The 17647-nt window shown below is 43.4% G+C and overlaps 1 protein-coding gene across 9 annotated transcripts in view; it reads right to left on the reverse strand.

Moving 5' to 3' along the window:
- Positions 1–4767: 4767 nt before the first annotated feature.
- Positions 4768–17647, reverse strand: part of KIF21A (kinesin family member 21A) — a 100682-nt gene continuing 87802 nt past the window's right edge. For all 9 annotated transcript variants that reach the window (XM_081023446.1, XM_081023451.1, XM_081023450.1 and 6 more), the window contains 7 exons: positions 15181–15317; positions 13668–13848; positions 11151–11315; positions 9583–9700; positions 8287–8457; positions 7460–7659; positions 4768–5980 (listed from right to left, as the gene is read on the reverse strand). In XM_081023446.1, the coding sequence (XP_080879572.1) occupies positions 5887–5980; positions 7460–7659; positions 8287–8457; positions 9583–9700; positions 11151–11315; positions 13668–13848; positions 15181–15317 (1066 nt within the window). In that variant the 3' untranslated portion in view covers positions 4768–5886. The remainder of the gene's footprint in view (positions 5981–7459; positions 7660–8286; positions 8458–9582; positions 9701–11150; positions 11316–13667; positions 13849–15180; positions 15318–17647) is intronic.

The raw sequence follows: 17647 nt of genomic DNA on the forward strand, positions 1-17647 counted from the left end.
CCCCAAGGTAAAAGACTTCTGGGAAAAGATTTATAATGAGTTGAAAAACACATTTATTAAAAAACCAGAAGCCTTTTTACAGTGGTACCTCGGGTTAAGTTCTTAATTCGTTCCGGAGGTCCGTTCTTAACCTGAAACTGTTCTTAACCTGAAGCAACACTTTAGCTAATGGGGCCTCCTGCTGCCGCCGCACCAACGAAGCACGATTCTGTACTCATCCTGAAGCAAAGTTCTTAACCCGAGATACTATTTCTGGGTTAGCGGAGTCTGTAACCTGAAGTGTATGTAACCCGAGGTACCACTGTACTTGGTATAGTGGGGGGTGAAATCCCCAAAAAGGATGTTACTTTTTCTTCTGTATGCCACAACAGCTGCAAGAATATTGTTAGCAAAGAATTGGAAGAAACAAGATTTACCAACTATCGAAGAATGGCAGATGAAGATGATGGACTATATGCCGAACTGACCGGGAGACTCCAAGACCAGAGAGAAGAGACGGTGGAAGAAGACTAGAAGAAGTTTAAGGAATATTTGAAAAAATATGCTAATATTTAAACCTTACAATAGCTTTGGAAGTGGATATAGGCTGTAGGGTTAGAAGTAGAAGATAGGGCATTTTAAAATAGTATTATTTGTAAGTGATAAAATGTGAAGTTAAGTATGATTTTAAAAAAAGAGATGGTTAGAAATTATGATATATGTAAACTGCTAAAGATGAAGTAAAATGAAAATCAGATAGGTGGGACTTGGGGAAGCCCACTTAACAATGTTTAGAAAAATAAGGATACGACAAGAATTTTTGTGTTTTTTATTTGTGTTATAAAATGAATTTTAAAAAATTGAGGGGGGGAAGGTCACAGGACAGTTGTTGTTGTTGTTTATATACCACCCTATGCCCAGGGGTAAAAGGGTGTCACTGTGGGTTAAACCACAGAGCCTAGGACTTGTCGATCAGAAGGTTGGTGGTTCAAATCCCCGCGACGGGGTGAGCTCCCGTTGCTCAGTCCCTGCTCCTGCCAACCTAGCAGTTCGAAAGCACATCAAAGGGCAAGTAGATAAATAGGTACCACTCCGGTGGGAAGGTAAACGGCGTTTCCGTGTGCTGCTCTGGTTCGCCAGAAGCGTCTTAGTCATGCTAGCCACATGACCCGGAAGCTGTACGCTGGCTCCCTTGGCCAATAAAGCGAGATGAGCGCCGCAACCCCAGAGTCGGTCACGACTGGACCTAATGGTCAGGGGTCCCTTTACCTTTACTATGCCCAGGGGTCTCAATATAAGAACACAAAAACACATACCATAACAACAAAAACAATACCCACACCATGCGGTTTAAAAGGTCATAGATTGTTTCATTAACTAAAGGCCTGGAAGAAGAGAAATGTTTTTGACTAAAAGATAAAGATATGTAATGAAGGGGTCAGGGGTCTCCCTGGGGAGAGCATTCCACAAGCGAGGAGCCCTGAGGGCTTTTGGGTATTTGACTAGAATGCTTGAAGGGCTCAACAGATTTTTTTTGGGGGGGGCGTTAGTCCCAGGAGCCTACACCATCACTTACCTGGGTACTTGAAGTGCTGCTTTGTCTCATATGTGATCTACTCCTGCATTAATTTTGTTACCTGTACTCCAATCTTTGAGCAGCATAGGTTTCATCTTATTTTATAGGGTGGGGTTGTGATTCAGAGGTGCTGAAGACAAGGCCTACAGAGCTGTGGAACTGAAGGGATATTTCGTTCAATCTGTGGCTCATAAACAGTCTGAGTGTTTCCTGTTGCGAGGGAGGGCGTGTGTTTTTCTGGGTCTGGAACTCTGGATTACAAAAGCAAGGGAGAATAAGTAAGTGATTCCTGTGGTGACTAGGCCTCGCTCAAGCTATGCCACAATGGACTGTGGTGAAAAGAAGGTGCAATGTACAGTATTCCCTACAGCCAGCATCCCTGAGTGACCCTGCGCTGGAACCATGCACCAAGATCGTGTACCAGGGTGAAGACAATACAAGATTTGCCGGCAGCTCTGACGACCTTCATGATTCTCTTTTCAGCTTTATCAAGGAATATGTCGCTCCCCAAAAACAAAACAAAACCAACACTTGTTTGTACAGCTGTTGGCCTCCGACTTTTTTCATTTACTAGTACAGAACTGGATTTGAGTGAGAAAAAAAGTAGTGTGAGAGAAAATATTGAATCTGGAGATGTTGAGAGATGAAAAAGAGGTTGCACCTCAAGTGCTAGAGCTCCCTTATTTTTCTTCGTTTTCTTGGCTCCAAGATTCCCAGCAGTTCTTTGTTTCTTCTGGGGCCTTTTGACTCCATTTTTGAGACAAGGGTTTTCTTGCCTTGAGCGTGTTGCTTCTTCAGGGTTGAAGCACTTTGCAGCCATTTCCCTCTGAACCAATCCTTGGTCCAGACCAGGCATGGCCAAACTTGGTCCTCCTGCTGTTTTGGGTCGACAATTCCCATCATCCCTGACCACTGGTCCTGTTAGCTAGGGATGATGCGAGTTGTAGTCCCAAAACAGCTGGAGGGCCAAGTTTGGCCATGCCTGGTCTAGAACCTTGGTTCATGAGCAATATTGAAGAGATTGAGCTTTCCTGTATACACAAACACACAGGCATAGTCTATTCCTTGGTGACACTGAAACTTCACCATTTTATTTTCTGGTTTTTCCTCCCTTCTGCCCTCTGGACTCTTCTGGGCCTTACTCTCCAGATCTTGATTTTTCCTTTTAGTCCTCCTCTATTCCTTTTAATTTCTAGTCTTCATATTTAAGGAAATTTGCTTTATCACTGTTACATAGTAAAGCTTTGAACTAGCATGGACTGGTGGAAGTTCCAGGGCACAATTTAGAGTTAATTAATTGCTAAAATTCTTACTTGCTTTTCATGCTACAATTGCTGCTTGTAATAGTTAAGTTGTGCATTGTTTCTGCTGAACAAAGTTTAAAGCTTGCATATTTATATCCTGTTTTGTTTGCCATGTGGTCACTACTTACATATAATGTTCTTTCTTCTTTCTCCAGGATTCTTTTTATGTTTAACATGCCAATTTCTCTACGGTATTATTATGCTTATATCTTTTATAAACTGAAATGCACTCATTGGTCGTTCTGCTGACGTATTCCAAAAACATTTTAGCCTTGGTCCCTGTTTGGTCACCACCCTGTTGCCCATTTGGGCAAATTCAGAGCCTCACTTTCAGGCTGTGAGAAATAATCAGAGATCCCAATGTGTACTGTAGGTTGGGTTTCCTTGGTAGTCACTGGAGACAGATGGTGGTTTTGGCGATACAAAGTTTGTGCATACATGTATCAGTGCCGGATTTACGTATAAGCTAAACAAGCTATAGTTTAGGGCCCCACTCTCTTGGGGAGCCCCAAAAAAATTAAAGGGGGGAAAACTGGATGTACATTTCCAAAATATAAGATAAAAAAAACAAACCTACATACAGCAACAGTGTTTTGTGTTGTGTAGGCTCCTATGATGTAATTAATGGGCCCCATCTGCTAGCCTGCTCCCTAAAATATCACTAGTTTGCTCATTTCTATATCAATTTAATTTGTTAAAATACATATTTTGTTATGTGCAAATGGCTTTAGATATCTATTAGGTCCATAAATTACCATGTAGCATATAAAGGTAAAGGGACCCCTGACCACTAGGTCCTGTCGTGGCCGACTCTGGCTCATCTCACTTTACTGGCCGAGGGAGCCGGCATTTGTCCGCAGACAGCTTCCGGGTCATGTGGCCCGCATGACTAAGCCTCTTCTGGCGAACCAGAGCAGCGCACGGAAATGCCGTTTACCTTCCCGCCAGAGCGGTACCTATTTATCTACTTGCACTTTGACGTGCTTTCAAACTGCTAGGTTGGCAGGAGCAGGGACCGAGCTCACCCCGTCGCGGGGATTCGAACCGCCAACCTTCTGATCAGCAAGTCCTAGGCTCTGTGGTTTAACCCACAGCACCACATTCAACGCAAAAAACCAGCGACAATTTGTTGGTGTCAGAGGACAGCTGGACATATAAAGGGCCCCATTACCTTCAGTAGTTTAGGGCCTCATCAAACCTAAATCCAGCCCTGACGTGTATGCAGACCGAGTGGCAGGTGGCAGGGCTCACAGCATTAAAACTCCCAACAGATCTTCCTCCCCAATGCCATAGCTTTAGATTCTTGGAGACAGCAAGACAGGCCTATGTTTCACTACTCCAATCCCAAGACTGCCACAAGTTCCCTTTGTTCCCTTTCAGCCACAGTGATGACAGCACCTCCAGCTAAGTGAAGGGGGGACACACATGCTCCCCTCCTCAAGCATCTCTGACTGATACCTCCTCTAGCAAGAGGTCACCAGCTTTTGCTTTTTCTTTAATTGCCATACATCCTTACCTATGATATACCAAAGACGGTAATCAGTGAGCTGATTGCTATATGCATTCTTCCTTTTGTTGCCTGTATTATTAATTTTATTTCAAAATAAGTTTCCGCATTTAAAAAGGTGGAGATTTCAGATATTTTCTTTGTATTCCCCTCTGCCATCCACCTTCAGATAATGACCAGGGTTACAATGGCACTGGGAAGCCTTGACCCTTAATGACCACTCTTTGGATTAACAAAGGCCATTAAAGAGTAACAAAGCAATCCACAAAGCACCCTTTTTAGTCTGAATGCCAACAGGGTTGCTTACGTCTCTGTACAGTACTTGGGTCCTGTGTCACGTTAATTTCTCTTCATGTATTGCGCCAAACAAAAGTAGCGGCAATGAAAGTGTTCACATTCAATTGTGTGGGTCTTTTTTTTTTTAATGTAAGCATCAACTATCACAAGCCGTACATTTACAAGTTCATATCCTCTACCCCACAGCAAACCCAATAAAACACTGTTCCTAAAACTTGCCGAATTTACAAATGAATGTTCCGAAAAGCTGGATAAATTATACAACCCTCTCGTTCAATATCCACACTCAAATCTACAGCAATTAAAAAAATCCACACAGGCACACTGTTAAGATAGTCTCTCTTTACACCCCATGTATTTACACACGGCCTTTTGTTGACACAGTTGCTACCGTTCTTTTAACTAACTCCAAGGTTCAACAAACATATCTAAAATATATTTAGCAGCATATCAAAGTATGTTAAAAAGGAAGGACACCTTGTTTTTCCTCTTAAATAAAACATTGTGAGATGACGGAAACATAAGAAAAATAGATTAAGGTTTTTCTGTAAGAATACTGTGGTAGGCAGAGCACTAATAAAATGTTAATGACTCGACAGCATTTTAGTTTCTAGTCCTGAGCACAGAGTAGACACAGCTGCACAACTTTGGTCAGCAAGAGTATAATGCTAACAACTAACGCGGGTCATATGGCATTCATTGTTAGCATGACACAGTCAGGGCAGTAATCCGTCTCAAACTAAGACTCCGCCCTCCCTTACACTCCAGTCTTAGTTTCTTACAGCAGCAAAACATAAGTAAACTTTTTAGGACCCCCGCTGCTCTTCCATTAAAGGCTTGGGAAATGAGACAAGAGATATGCTGGCACGTTCCATACAAGCATAAAGTGAAGCTCAGCTGAACAGGAGGGGTCAGAGAGTGAGGTACACAGGGCACTTTCACATCCTAGGTTACAGGTCTTGAGACAACCATTCCAGGGCGAAAGGCTTCCAGTTTGTTCAACTTCCAAAGCTAATAAATGCACACAAATCCAGCCATTATATGTGAGGCAAGCATACCACCAACAGACTAGTGTTTGAAATATAGTACAGAAGGCAGTTCTTAAGGGCAGCAGTTTCAGCAGAATACGACACACTTAAACGGTACAGTCGAGAGCTGCATCTTCTTCTTCCTCTCCAGCTGCAAGCAGGTGCCTATGACGTCTAGCACTGCAACGCTCGTCTTTAATTACTGGCCACATCTTCGCTCGCATCACCAGGATCGGAGATCTGTCCATCGAAGCTGCAGGGAGCCTTCCAGATTCTCACAGTCCGATCGCTGCAAAATATTTATAAGCAACAGAATCTATTAGCATGAAGTGGGAAAAGGAAGAAGCAGAGAAAAGCCGTTTCCCCATTTATATACAGTAAGGTAAAGGTAAAGGGACCCCTGACCATTAGGTCCAGTCGACTCTGGGGTTGCAGTGCTCATCTCGCTTTATTGGCCGAGGGAGCCGGTGTACAGCTTCCGGGTCATGTGGCCAGCATGACTAAGCCACTTCTGGCGAACCAGAGCAGCGCATGGAAACGCCGTTTACCTTCCCGCCAGAGCGGCACCTATTTATCTACTTGCACTTAGACGTGCTTTCGAACTGCTAGGTTGGCAGGAGCAGGGACCGAGCAACGGGAGCTCACCCCGTCGCAGGGATTCGAACCGCCAACCTTCAGATCGGCAAGTCCCAGGCTCTGTGGTTTAACCCACAGCGCAGTACCCGTGAATTAAAAAACCAAAAACTCTTCCACTGAAATGTTCCCTTAATCAAAAGCAGTCTCTCAAGAAAGCAAATGCAGAGCAGCTCAATGATCTATAGAGACTTGCTAGCTCAAGCAGAGCAGAGATTCTCAAATGCATCCCAGAACAATTTCATTGCACTACTGTGAAATATAGGAAACAGACTGAGAAGTACACTGAAAGAGGCTTTATATCAGACATCCCCAAACTCAGCCCTCCAGTTGTTTTGGGACTACAACTCCCATCATCTCTAGTTAACAGGACCAGTGGTCATGGATGATGGGAATTGTAGTCCCAAAACAGCTGGAGGGCCGAGTTTGGGGATGCCTGCTCTATGTTATTGATTCTCTTGGTTCACTAGGCATAAAGACCCAAATAAAATAGTAGCGCATAACATTTATAAGGACCAAGTAAAAGTCACATAGTCATGAGCAAGCTTTTGAGCTGATCAGAATTATAAGGCTCTAGAAGAGCTCCAGTATAGCTGAAAGCTTGCTTACTAACTTGACATTTACACTAGCCCTAATAAGCTATTATGCTACGGCTGTATTTTAATACATTGTCTTAAGTATTATGGCATGACATCAAAGCACTTCCATTTGACAAACAAAGGCTCAATAACTCACTAACAAGTAGACAAACAAAGGCTCCCATATAGCTCACTAACAAGTAGCTATATCACAAACTTATCTATTTTTATGCTTTTCCCTTACAAGTAACCTATAGCATAATATTCAGTAACAATGCATGTCTCCATATAAAACAATGAACATTTTACATTAGTTTGTTTTGTTTTTTAAACAAACCCAACCAACCCAAATATAACAGTTTAAACCTCTGCCAGCTATGACCATAAATGTCCAGGAAATTAAGTTGGTGGTTCACAATGTAGTCAAACCCTTTGAATTTCTGCACATACTGGAAAGCAAAGAAGATCCACTCACTGCCAGTGTTTTAAATGAACTGGAATGCTCAGAATTCTTTCCAGCTATGCAGCGTGTGCAAAGAACATTAAAAGCAACTCACTCTGATGCAGTAAAAATCTGGCCGGAATTGGTGCAGATGGCATTGATGGGACTGTCGTGTCCCTTGAGTTCGCTTATTGGTGCAAATGTATCTACATTCCAGAGTTTCAGAATACCCCCGCGACAGCCGCTGAGAAGCACGGGGGAACCGGGCACAAGTCCAAGAGCACAGACCCAGTCCTTGTGGGCATTAGGAACTTGCTGAAAAGACACATCACAAAATCAGGTTGAGAAACAACATCATCCATAAGGAGAGGAAAGGCAAGCAGTTCAGCTCTGAAAAATGCATCAGATAATATGAAGCAGAGGACAATTCACATGATTAAATTGCGGTCCACAAACATGGAAGACTTAAGTCCACCTCTTAAAAAAACTATGGCTTGCTTAATCCAAAGCAAGTTGGCAATATAGCATCTATTGAAATTAGACTGTGTGCTTTCAAAGTTCTATCTCCTACTCCCGTATTTCTCTACTGCATGATCAAACACATCCTCTGCAATTGTGAAGGTTAGAAACTTCCAGTTAAGATGGATGCTGGGAATTTTACCAGAATTCTGCCAGCAGCCTGAGGACCACAAATAAAGCTCTATCAACATATAGCATGCTGCACATTGTCAATCTTCTGCTTAGGCGAAGAAAAGCCCAGCTGATTTTGATTCAAACTAAAATTTTCAATCCAACCTTTTCAGATTCTAAAATCAGTTTTCTAGACCCAAATACTATTATTTTTGGCTTCCAAAATTTCGAAGCCTCATTTTGGAGTACCTGAAGAATTCCAGTTTGGGGGCAGCTCTGTTTCGCAAGGTTCCTATTATATTTTAACAGTACCTGGATGAGGTCTTTTTGAGCCAAGTCCCACTTTTTAATTCCATTGTCTCTGGATCCGCTAAAAAGGTTGTCTCCCATGATAGTAAGCGCTTCTATGCCATCATAATGGGGAGGCTCAAAGTTGTGTGTAGGGCTTACAGTTCCCAAAGCTCCTTCAGTTACATCAAACATCTGGAAGAGGAGCAAAACAATTTCAAATCTGCAACATAAATCTTGGTCAGGAATTGACAAAACATAAATACCCACTCAACACAGTAGTATTATACAAACGTCTACAAAGGATTTGTAATAGTGCAATAGCCCCAACCACAGACTGATTTTAATAATTAACTAATTCAATAAAAATGATGCCTTATCTGAAATATATAACCCAGCACAGATTTACTTAATTTCCCCCTTTAGCTCAAATTACAGGTGTGTGCTTTTTGGTCAAATGCTGCCATTACTATCTCTTCCCATCTCACTATCACAGTATCGCAAAGAATGGACACCAGATTATTACACAGAAAACAATTTGAGGCCTTTTTGCTACACGGTCTGTCAGCTTCTTGTTTTATAACCACAACAGCCTCAACAGCAAACTATCACCAGATGATCAATAGAAATAACTGTTTGTAAAACCTATAGAGGTATCTATAGGAAGATTAGAAGATTTGACACCCTTTTGTCTATGTGGTAATTATGAGCCATAAAAATTATAAAGTATTCATGTCAAAACTAAGGAGAGGCCAGAAATAACATTTGGAATAATTCTTCAAGAAAGAAGGGAATAAAAGCAATTCCTGAGATTAGGTTGCAAACCTAAGCACAAATACCTGGGAGAAAAGTAACTTTCACCTCTTAGTAAGTCCACATGCATACTAATATTTAGGAAATAACTTAAAACTCCCTGGAGGAAATAGTATGTTTTCTTGAATAATGAGTGAAAGTTAATCCAATTATTTTATTCTCCGACATCGAAACAAAAACCCTAGAAGTGCCAAAAGACTTTTTGACTTTGAATTTATATTTTTTCCAGGCACAGGTGAGAATGTCAGTTTGACTACTAGCCTTTTCTGGAAGTGAAAAAAGAAAAGACAGACCAGCAGTCCAACCCAAACATGCCTTTATGTTCCATTGCACTTAATGTGGTTTACCCCCAGTTGTGGGTATAGGATTGCAGCCTCAGGCATTGTTCTGAGTAGAAATGGAGCACAGCTTGTTCCCACATCTTGCAGGGAAAAACCCAAAGAAAATGGAAACCTATTTTTGAAGCTTGTTGTATTACTCCTGTGGTAAAGATGCAGGAGGCAATACCTTGATATAGTGATCCTTTGAGCCAGTAATTATGAGATCTTGCCCATTGGAAATGCGGTCTACAGTAAGGCACATAACAGGGCCCAGGTGACCAGTTAGTTTTCCTGTAGACTGGAACCTAAAAAAATGAACAGAAACAAGCAAAGTGACTTAGCTTTAATTATTTCAAAGGAAAAGAAAGCATCTCTCCTGCCCATTTTCCAGAAATTCACTGGAAATCAGGCTTTGATCCCTGCAGATTATATGGGTATAAGTGGGAGTGAAACACCACATTAGTAACAGCAGGAATATCCAGTTTTGGACAGAGTAGTGTAAACGCTGTATTTTGATCTTTTCCTACTGACATTCTTGATGGCAGGTGAATGCTACCGAATCAGAAATAGCTGTAAATATAAGGTTGGGAATTCCACTTATGACATCTTTTTTTCCAGGTTTGAGCCATTCTTTGTGTTATTTGCACCTCTTAATTTTTCTTCTCTGTTTGTTTCATTGGCTAAGTTCATATTAGACGCCATCAGTCACGTACAACCCCGCTTCTGAGGGTGTGCAGCAATTCACACCAAAAATCATGGTTAAAAATAGGAGGCTAGCAGACTTCAACTCCACAGAAAGGCTTAGACATCACTGTAGATGAGGCATCCCCAACCTGCGGCCCTCCAGATGTTCTGGCCTACAACTCTCATAACAGGACCAGTGGTCAGGGATGATGGGAATTGTAGTCCAAAACATCTGGAGGGCTGAAGGTTGGGGAAGAGCCCTTTCTGCTTATACAAGAAGCCCTGGTCTATGTGGGATGAATCCATGCTGTGGATTCATTGTGTGGGTGCCTCTCTTCCTGGAAACTCAAGAGGACCTGCGCTGCCCAGGCAACTTTAGCATTCCCTGGTGCATCACCATTCATCTATAATAATAATAATAATAATAATAATAATAATAATAATAATAATAATTTATTATTTATACCCCGCCCATCTGGCTGGGTTTCCCCAGCCACTCTGGACAGCTTCCAACAAAACACTAAAATACAATAACCATTTAACCATTAAAAGCTTCCCTAAATAGGGCTGCCTTCAGATGTCTTCTAAAAGTTTAGTAGTTCTTTTTCTCTTTGACATCTGGTGGGAAGGCGTTCCACAGGGCGGGTGCCGCTACCGAGAAGGCCCTCTGCCTGGTTCCCTGTAACTTGGCTTCTCGTAGTGAGGGAACCGCCAGAAGGCCCTCAGCGCTGGACATCTGTGTCCGGGCAGAACGATCTACAGCAGGCATCCCCAACCTTCAGCCCTCCAGATGTTTTGGACTACAATTCTCATCATCCCTGACCACTGCAAGACCAGGGCTTCTTGTATAAGCAGAAAGGTATGGGGGAAAGCCATAATGCATCAATTCCCAAAACGCAAACAGATCGTGAGAAGGCCTATAGACCCAAAAGCCTATAGGATGTTCCCTACTATGGACTATTGCCATGGATGTGTCAGTTGGCAAACAGGGGATGAGGAGAGCACTGGCTGCAGCCACACTGGGCTTCACAGGATCTTTGCATGCTCAGTAAGTATTTTGGAAAGCTTTACCTCTTCAGGTCCCACATTCTCACTGCATTTCCTGCAGCTGCGTACAGAAACGTGCCTGTTGGGTTGAGAGCGATCTGGTTGATCTGGTTCTCTCCAGCTGGAATCGTCACTGTTCTGTTGGTACTGCCAGAACATGCATCTACTGGCATCGCCTGGCCTGAAGACCTGAGTTTTGCACGCGGAAAAACAAGAGGAAAATAAACTTACAATTATCTAAGAGGGAAAAACACACACCAAGTAATTCCATCAATCCCACAAGCACATTGTATTCTGCATGTGGACAAAGGATGAGGGGGATCATCCTTGCAAAGCTTCCAAGCCTCTTATAAGCAACAATTCCAATGTATTTATTTATATCTCATTTGTATGTTTATTGCCCAGTCTAGCCGAAATATTCTAAGCAGGCAACTGGGGGAAATGACAGACATGGTTATGGTGAGCCTTTCAGGTTCAAGAGTACAAGGGAGATTCAAATGCCACAATATGACCAATGTTTGCTGACTTTTCTAGTTACTTCTAGTTCTAGTTACAGCGAATAAAATATTCCCCAAACCAGGTGCTTTTTCCTTAAAAAAAACATTTAGGGGTACTCTCATTTTGACTCAGGAAAATCACCATTTTATAGTTCAAACTGGGAAAAATCAATACAGTAAATGGACAAAAGTACAAAGATTCGCAAAATGTTTAGGGGGGATGTGTACCCCTGCACCCCCCCCCCAGAAAAAAGCACTGCCCAAAACCATGTGTAAGTAATCAATCCATTTTAGAGGTCTCCAAAAAAATCAAGAGTTCTAAAAAATGGCAATCCATCTGCACATGGATTGAGCCATCACACGACCAGGATGCATGTATGAATTGCATGTATGAATTGAAGACGTCAGTATGCAGGGGGAAACTTGAAATGTAAACTGATGCCTCAAAAGTCAGTGGTAGACTATATGCTTTCCGGTGCCAGATTACTCTCTGGCTAAAAAGGTATCAGAAAACAGGGGCAGGAAAGATATTGCCCTGTGGTTTTGGAGAAGCTTTCAAAGTAAAGTGAAATCCATAGTCTGACTTTCTATAAAGCCACTTCCGACCTTGGGAGGAGGTGGTGTTGCGGGCTTCACGCCAGCCAATCAGCTGGCTCGGGGTGTGTGGCTTGCCTCATTTAAGGCTGGCGCGGCCCTGGGATCTCCCTCTTTGGACCACTCAGCTGCTGTGGTTTTCCCCACCCGCTTACTCTTTTAAGGTTCCCCTTCTGACCTTGCTATGGACCTTGATTGGTCGCCGTTAAGGGGCCTGGTAAATTGGCAAATTGGCACCGGCCATTTGGTTTTTCGCCTACCTCGTAGCAAATTGTCACAACTCCTTTGGTTTTGGCGGTTAGGCATTGGTATTGGTATTGTTAAGTAGATGTGTTGGGGGGGGAGCGCCATCACCTCCCCCAAATATTGAAGGGTAGTCCAGTAAAGGATTCTGGGGGGCATGGCCTCGTCCGAAGCCTATGGAGGCCAGGGCCTAAAGCGCATCCCCGAGCAGTGACCCCGGGGGAGTTCCTAGTTGATGTGCATCAGCAGGGCTCCCCCTGCTGGTGTTAACCCTTCCCGGTCTTCAAGCAAACTGGCTGAAGCCAGATAGTCGGATACAGTGGTGCCCCGCAAGACGAATGCCTCGCAAGACGAAAAACTCGCTAGACGATAGAGTTTTCCGTTTTTTGAGGTGCTTCGCAAGACGAATTTCCCTATGGGCTTGCTTCGCAAGACGAAATGTCTTGCGAGTTCTTGCGAGTTTGTTTCCTTTTTCTTAAAGCCGCTAAGCCGCTAAGCCATTAATAGCCGCTAAGCTGCTAAGCCGCTAATAGCCGCGCTTCGCAAGACGAAAAAACCGCAAGACGAAGAGACTCGCGGAATGGATTAATTTCGTCTTGCGAGGCACCACTGTAGAACCAATGCCTATCCCAATACCGCTCTTTACCTGGAACCAATAAAGTTGTGGCCAGTTGTAGCCCATTAACCTAAAATAATGTGTCTTGTGTCTTTATTTCTACTGGTGGGAGGTGGGACCTCGCCACGCAACAACTCGTGAGACAGGAGAGACTGGGTGAGGTGAACTCAAAACTTGCTGAGAAACAAGACTCTTCCTTCTACCTCACATCCCTTTCTTTCAGCCTTTTCTACTTGCCACTCTTCACCTAAGCTCATCATTGTTGTCCATAAAGCCTCTACTATATGCTACCCAGGTGCTAAGTGCCCACCTGGAAGCAGACATTAAAACAACAAAACACAGCATCTAATTTTCTTTCTTGCATCACCCCACTATAAGACACGGCCATCTGTCTTAGGCTGCACATCTTAAAATTAGTAAATTCATGCAGTTTTTCAACTCAATGGGTTTTACAACAAAGTAGCTGGGTTTTAGCCTAAGAGCTTTAAGATTAACTACATTTAACGTTAAGTACAATTTTCTCACCGCTTACTGCAAAATGGTATGCCAAATGTTAATATTAAAATTCTGCTTTTCGGAGTTGCAACTTACGTTAGCGTTCGGATACACTTAGCAGAATCGCGGATGTCCCACACCTTAATATAAGACGTGGAGACTGTGAAGACCAAGCTAGTATAATTACAGTATTTTACAGATACTACATTGTTCGGATGACCACCCAGAGACATTATTTCCTGTCCAGTCACCAAATTCCATACTTTACACGTGCGATCTAAACAAAAAGAAAGCAGAACAAGAACAGCAAATTTAAAAGTGGATAACATTGTAATATACTGTGCAACACAGATATACTGTTTTGGTGTGTGAAACAACTTAGATACCACCCAATCACCACTAAATTGCAGGAGTAAGAAGCCCCATAAGAGCACCATACACATTTCTTATGCATTTTATATTGTATTTTATATTACAGTAGGCTTCACTGGTCTTTTAACATACTCTTGTTTGGTTCCCAATTTTGGTGTGGAGATTTCATTACATCTTGAAGAGGAGATGACTAATGATAATGGGGAAATCCCTTTTATTTAGAATAGCCCTTTTGCTTGGTTTTGCAGGGTTTTGGTAAGGAAGGAAGGAAAGGGCATGAAATGACTGTGGTCCGTGGCTAAATGGCCTGTTTGCTAATTTGGGAACTTCCTATGTGAAATGTTTAGCTTCCTATATGAGGTGTAACAGGAGAAAGGATGAACTAAGAGGGTTAGAGACAACACTTAGGTAAAACCTGCTTAAGCAGGGTATGGCAAAATAAGGAATAGCAAGGGTCAGTTGTCTTCAAGATGATTATGCTGAGGATCGCCTCTTCACAATGTGCACGCCCTAGGAGTTGCGGCGATGTATGTAATGTGCCATAAAAGCTTATGTACGCTATTAGCAATGCCACAGATGGCTGCTCTGAATCTTTCTGTGTTTTGCGAAACCATAACTGAACCTGTTTTGACATCCTAGGTGTGGTGTGGTGTTACTTGCACCAGTGCTTCTACCTTTCATGCACACAAAATAAAGTCTTTCTTGATTCAGCCCCCCCTCTCTCTGTGGTGACTGACTTTCCAGCCACAGACCCTTGAAAGGGAAAACCTTCAATCTCTACCAGCGAAGCTCCCACAGAACCAGTGTTCTATATACTTTGCAGGCTGTACACAAAACTACTTAGCTGCCTCACTCTGAAACAACAGTGGCTTGTGAATAGCCTTGAAGAGAGCTCCACGAAGAGCACAATGCGTTAGTTATCAGGACACCTATGGCGGTACCCAAATTCCTCTTTCCCAGGAAGTTTCTGTGGTTGGTGAATCACCACTCCAGACTGTGGCTTCAATATCAAGCCAGCCTCTTGCACTCCCTGCCTTCTTTAACTTCTGGCCTGATGAAGAATTCTGCAAAACTCCAAAGCTAGCAATTATTTGTGATAAAGACACTGCCTCACGGTGGATCTCTCCATCAATTGCTTGTCTCCCTTCTTAGTAATCAGCTTTCTCTCTTTGGGTAGCCCCATCGGTATATGAAGAGGATTCAGAAAGCTGCAAGACCAACAAAAGACATGTCAAACCTTTTGATCCTGTAAAGAGGAGGTCGTCAGTAGAATCAACACAAAGCACAGCCTTCGTATGACCTTCAGCAATGTGGATACAATGAATTGGAGAAGATCTGACGCATTTGGACGAAGAGAATGGGTTGATTATGCCTCTAGAAAAGGAAACAAATGAACAGTGGATTAGAATTTGTGACAGGTCATTTCTCCATCGTACATCATACATTTTCCCCACCCTGCTTGGCTCCTGAGAGATCTTACAGGGATCTGTAGAATAAGGCAGGCAAATGTGTTGACCTATTTATATACAGCAGACTGCAAGTTCAGGTATTCTGCTCCTACCACAAAGGACATTTCCACCACTAGCACTGATGGTGGGGTCAACCCTGATCATTTTGTTGAGCCAAGAGCACCCACTGGCATTGCTCTGCAAAAGCTGAGGAACAGCACATCTCAGGGTTCTGGGTTTGAGCCCCATTTTAGGTGAAAGATTCCTGCATTGCAGGGGTTGGACTAGATGACCCTTACAGTCTCTTCCAACACCAGAATTCTGAGACTTTCCAGAATTCCATCAGATTAGGGCATTGGGTGCCTTCTGCAATCCAGACCACCCACTCATACAGATCCAAATTCTGTGCCAGAGAAACCAGCTCATCTAGAACATGGTCAGCTGAATAAGAATATCTGGTAGAAAAAACTTCATTAAAATTGTGATGCGTTTTTTCCCCAAACGAAAGGTCCTAATTTTATAATGTCATACATGCTGTGTTTGACGTTTTTAAAGCCACACCTTTAGCTCAATTGTTGATGGGATTCAAATTTGAGCCGATACCAATTTCCGCCCACTGGAAGCCGTGCGGTACAATTTTTCACTGTGCCAGGATGTGTTTCAAAGCTGGTCTCCCCTTCATATTTTCAGAGGCTTGTTTCAGGACATTTAACTATTGGCTCTGGTTGAATTTAGCCCTTATTGGTTTGATTCCTTTAGTACTGCTTGATTTGCAAGAAAGCAGCTAGATTAAAGTCATGTGAATTCTGCTACACTCATATGTATAGAAGGGAAATGTTTGTTTTTCCATGCATCTGGTCTCTTACCATTTTAATGCTTTCAGGGCCAACTCAACCATATGGGCAGTTCAGGAGGCAGCTGCCTTGGCAAGCAGAAGCAGAGCTCAGGGAATGTTCATCATGTTGAAAGCAGCTTGCATGTTGCTTTTAGCATGGAATGTTTCCATTGCAAGCCAGAGTGGACCCCACAACCCTCAGATGTGAGAGCGTCTATGTGTACTCTCTGTTTACCTGGCTATGTACTCAACCTGCTCGGCAGCCCTGTGCTTGCTTTAAACATTGAGCAGCCCTTGTTTAAGAACACAGTGAGAGCCCTGACGAATCAGATGACAATCTCAATTTTCTGGAACAAGGACTGGTCGTCTTAGAATTTGTTGATGCCATGGATTTCCAGCAGGGAACCATTTCACACATTAACACACCGAACTGGGTTCAGAGCCTTGGGGAACCACAGGGAATGCCCCAACTATGATTTAGAATGGAGCATGAGAAGAGAGGGGCCCTGAATTTTTGTGTCACACAGGTCGCTGCTGAAATTCAAGACCCCAAGGTCCGCCACCGATTATGACTTTTCCAGTGGTACCTTGGTTTTCGAGCATCTCGGTAGCCGAACGTTTCGGAACCCGAACACTGAAAACCCGGAAGTAATTGCTTCCGTTTTCGAACGCGCCTCGGAAGTTGAATGGCTTCCGCTGTGAGTTATTCAATTTTTCCAGCCCTTTGCGCCTCGGTAGTCCAACATTTTGGAAGTCAAATGGTCTTCTGGAACGGATTACATTCGACAACCAAGGTACCACTGTATAATATTGTTGGATTCTTGCGTTCTGTTTTGGTTCATCTCTTTGGGTCCCTGACAAGGCAGAAAGGTAGCAGGGCAACTGCACAAATAAATGTATGAAGGAATCGTCCATGTGGGATGGAAGGATTGAAGGCCAGTATTCTCCCCAAACGCGGGTGGCGCTGTGGGTAAAACCTCAGCGCCTAGGGCTTGCCGATCGCATGGTCGGCAGTTCGAATCCCCGCGGCGGGGTGAGCTCCCGTCTTTCGGTCCCAGCTCCTGCCCACCTAGCAGTTCGAAAGCACTCCTAAGTGCAAGTAGATAAATAGGTACCGCTTTATAGCGGGAAGGTAAACGGCGTTTCCGTGTGCTGCGCTGGTGCTGGCTCGCCAGAGCAACTTCATCACGCAGGCCACGTGACCCGGAAGTGTCTCCGGACAGCGCTGGCCCCCGGCCTCTTAAGTGAGATGGGTGCACAACCCTAGAGTCGGACACGAATGGCCCGTACGGGCAGGGGTACCTTTACCTTTACCTTTTTATTGTCCCCAAAAGGATGCCTTTGCTTATTTTCTCATGGAGGCCATTTCAGGTGAGGAAAATTTCCCATGTTTCCAACTCACTTTTCTATGAAGGGTTTAG

The sequence above is a fragment of the Podarcis pityusensis genome (genome assembly GCF_964106645.2).
Source record: "Podarcis pityusensis genome assembly, chromosome: 10".
In the NCBI taxonomy this organism is placed as follows: Eukaryota; Metazoa; Chordata; class Lepidosauria; order Squamata; family Lacertidae; genus Podarcis; species Podarcis pityusensis.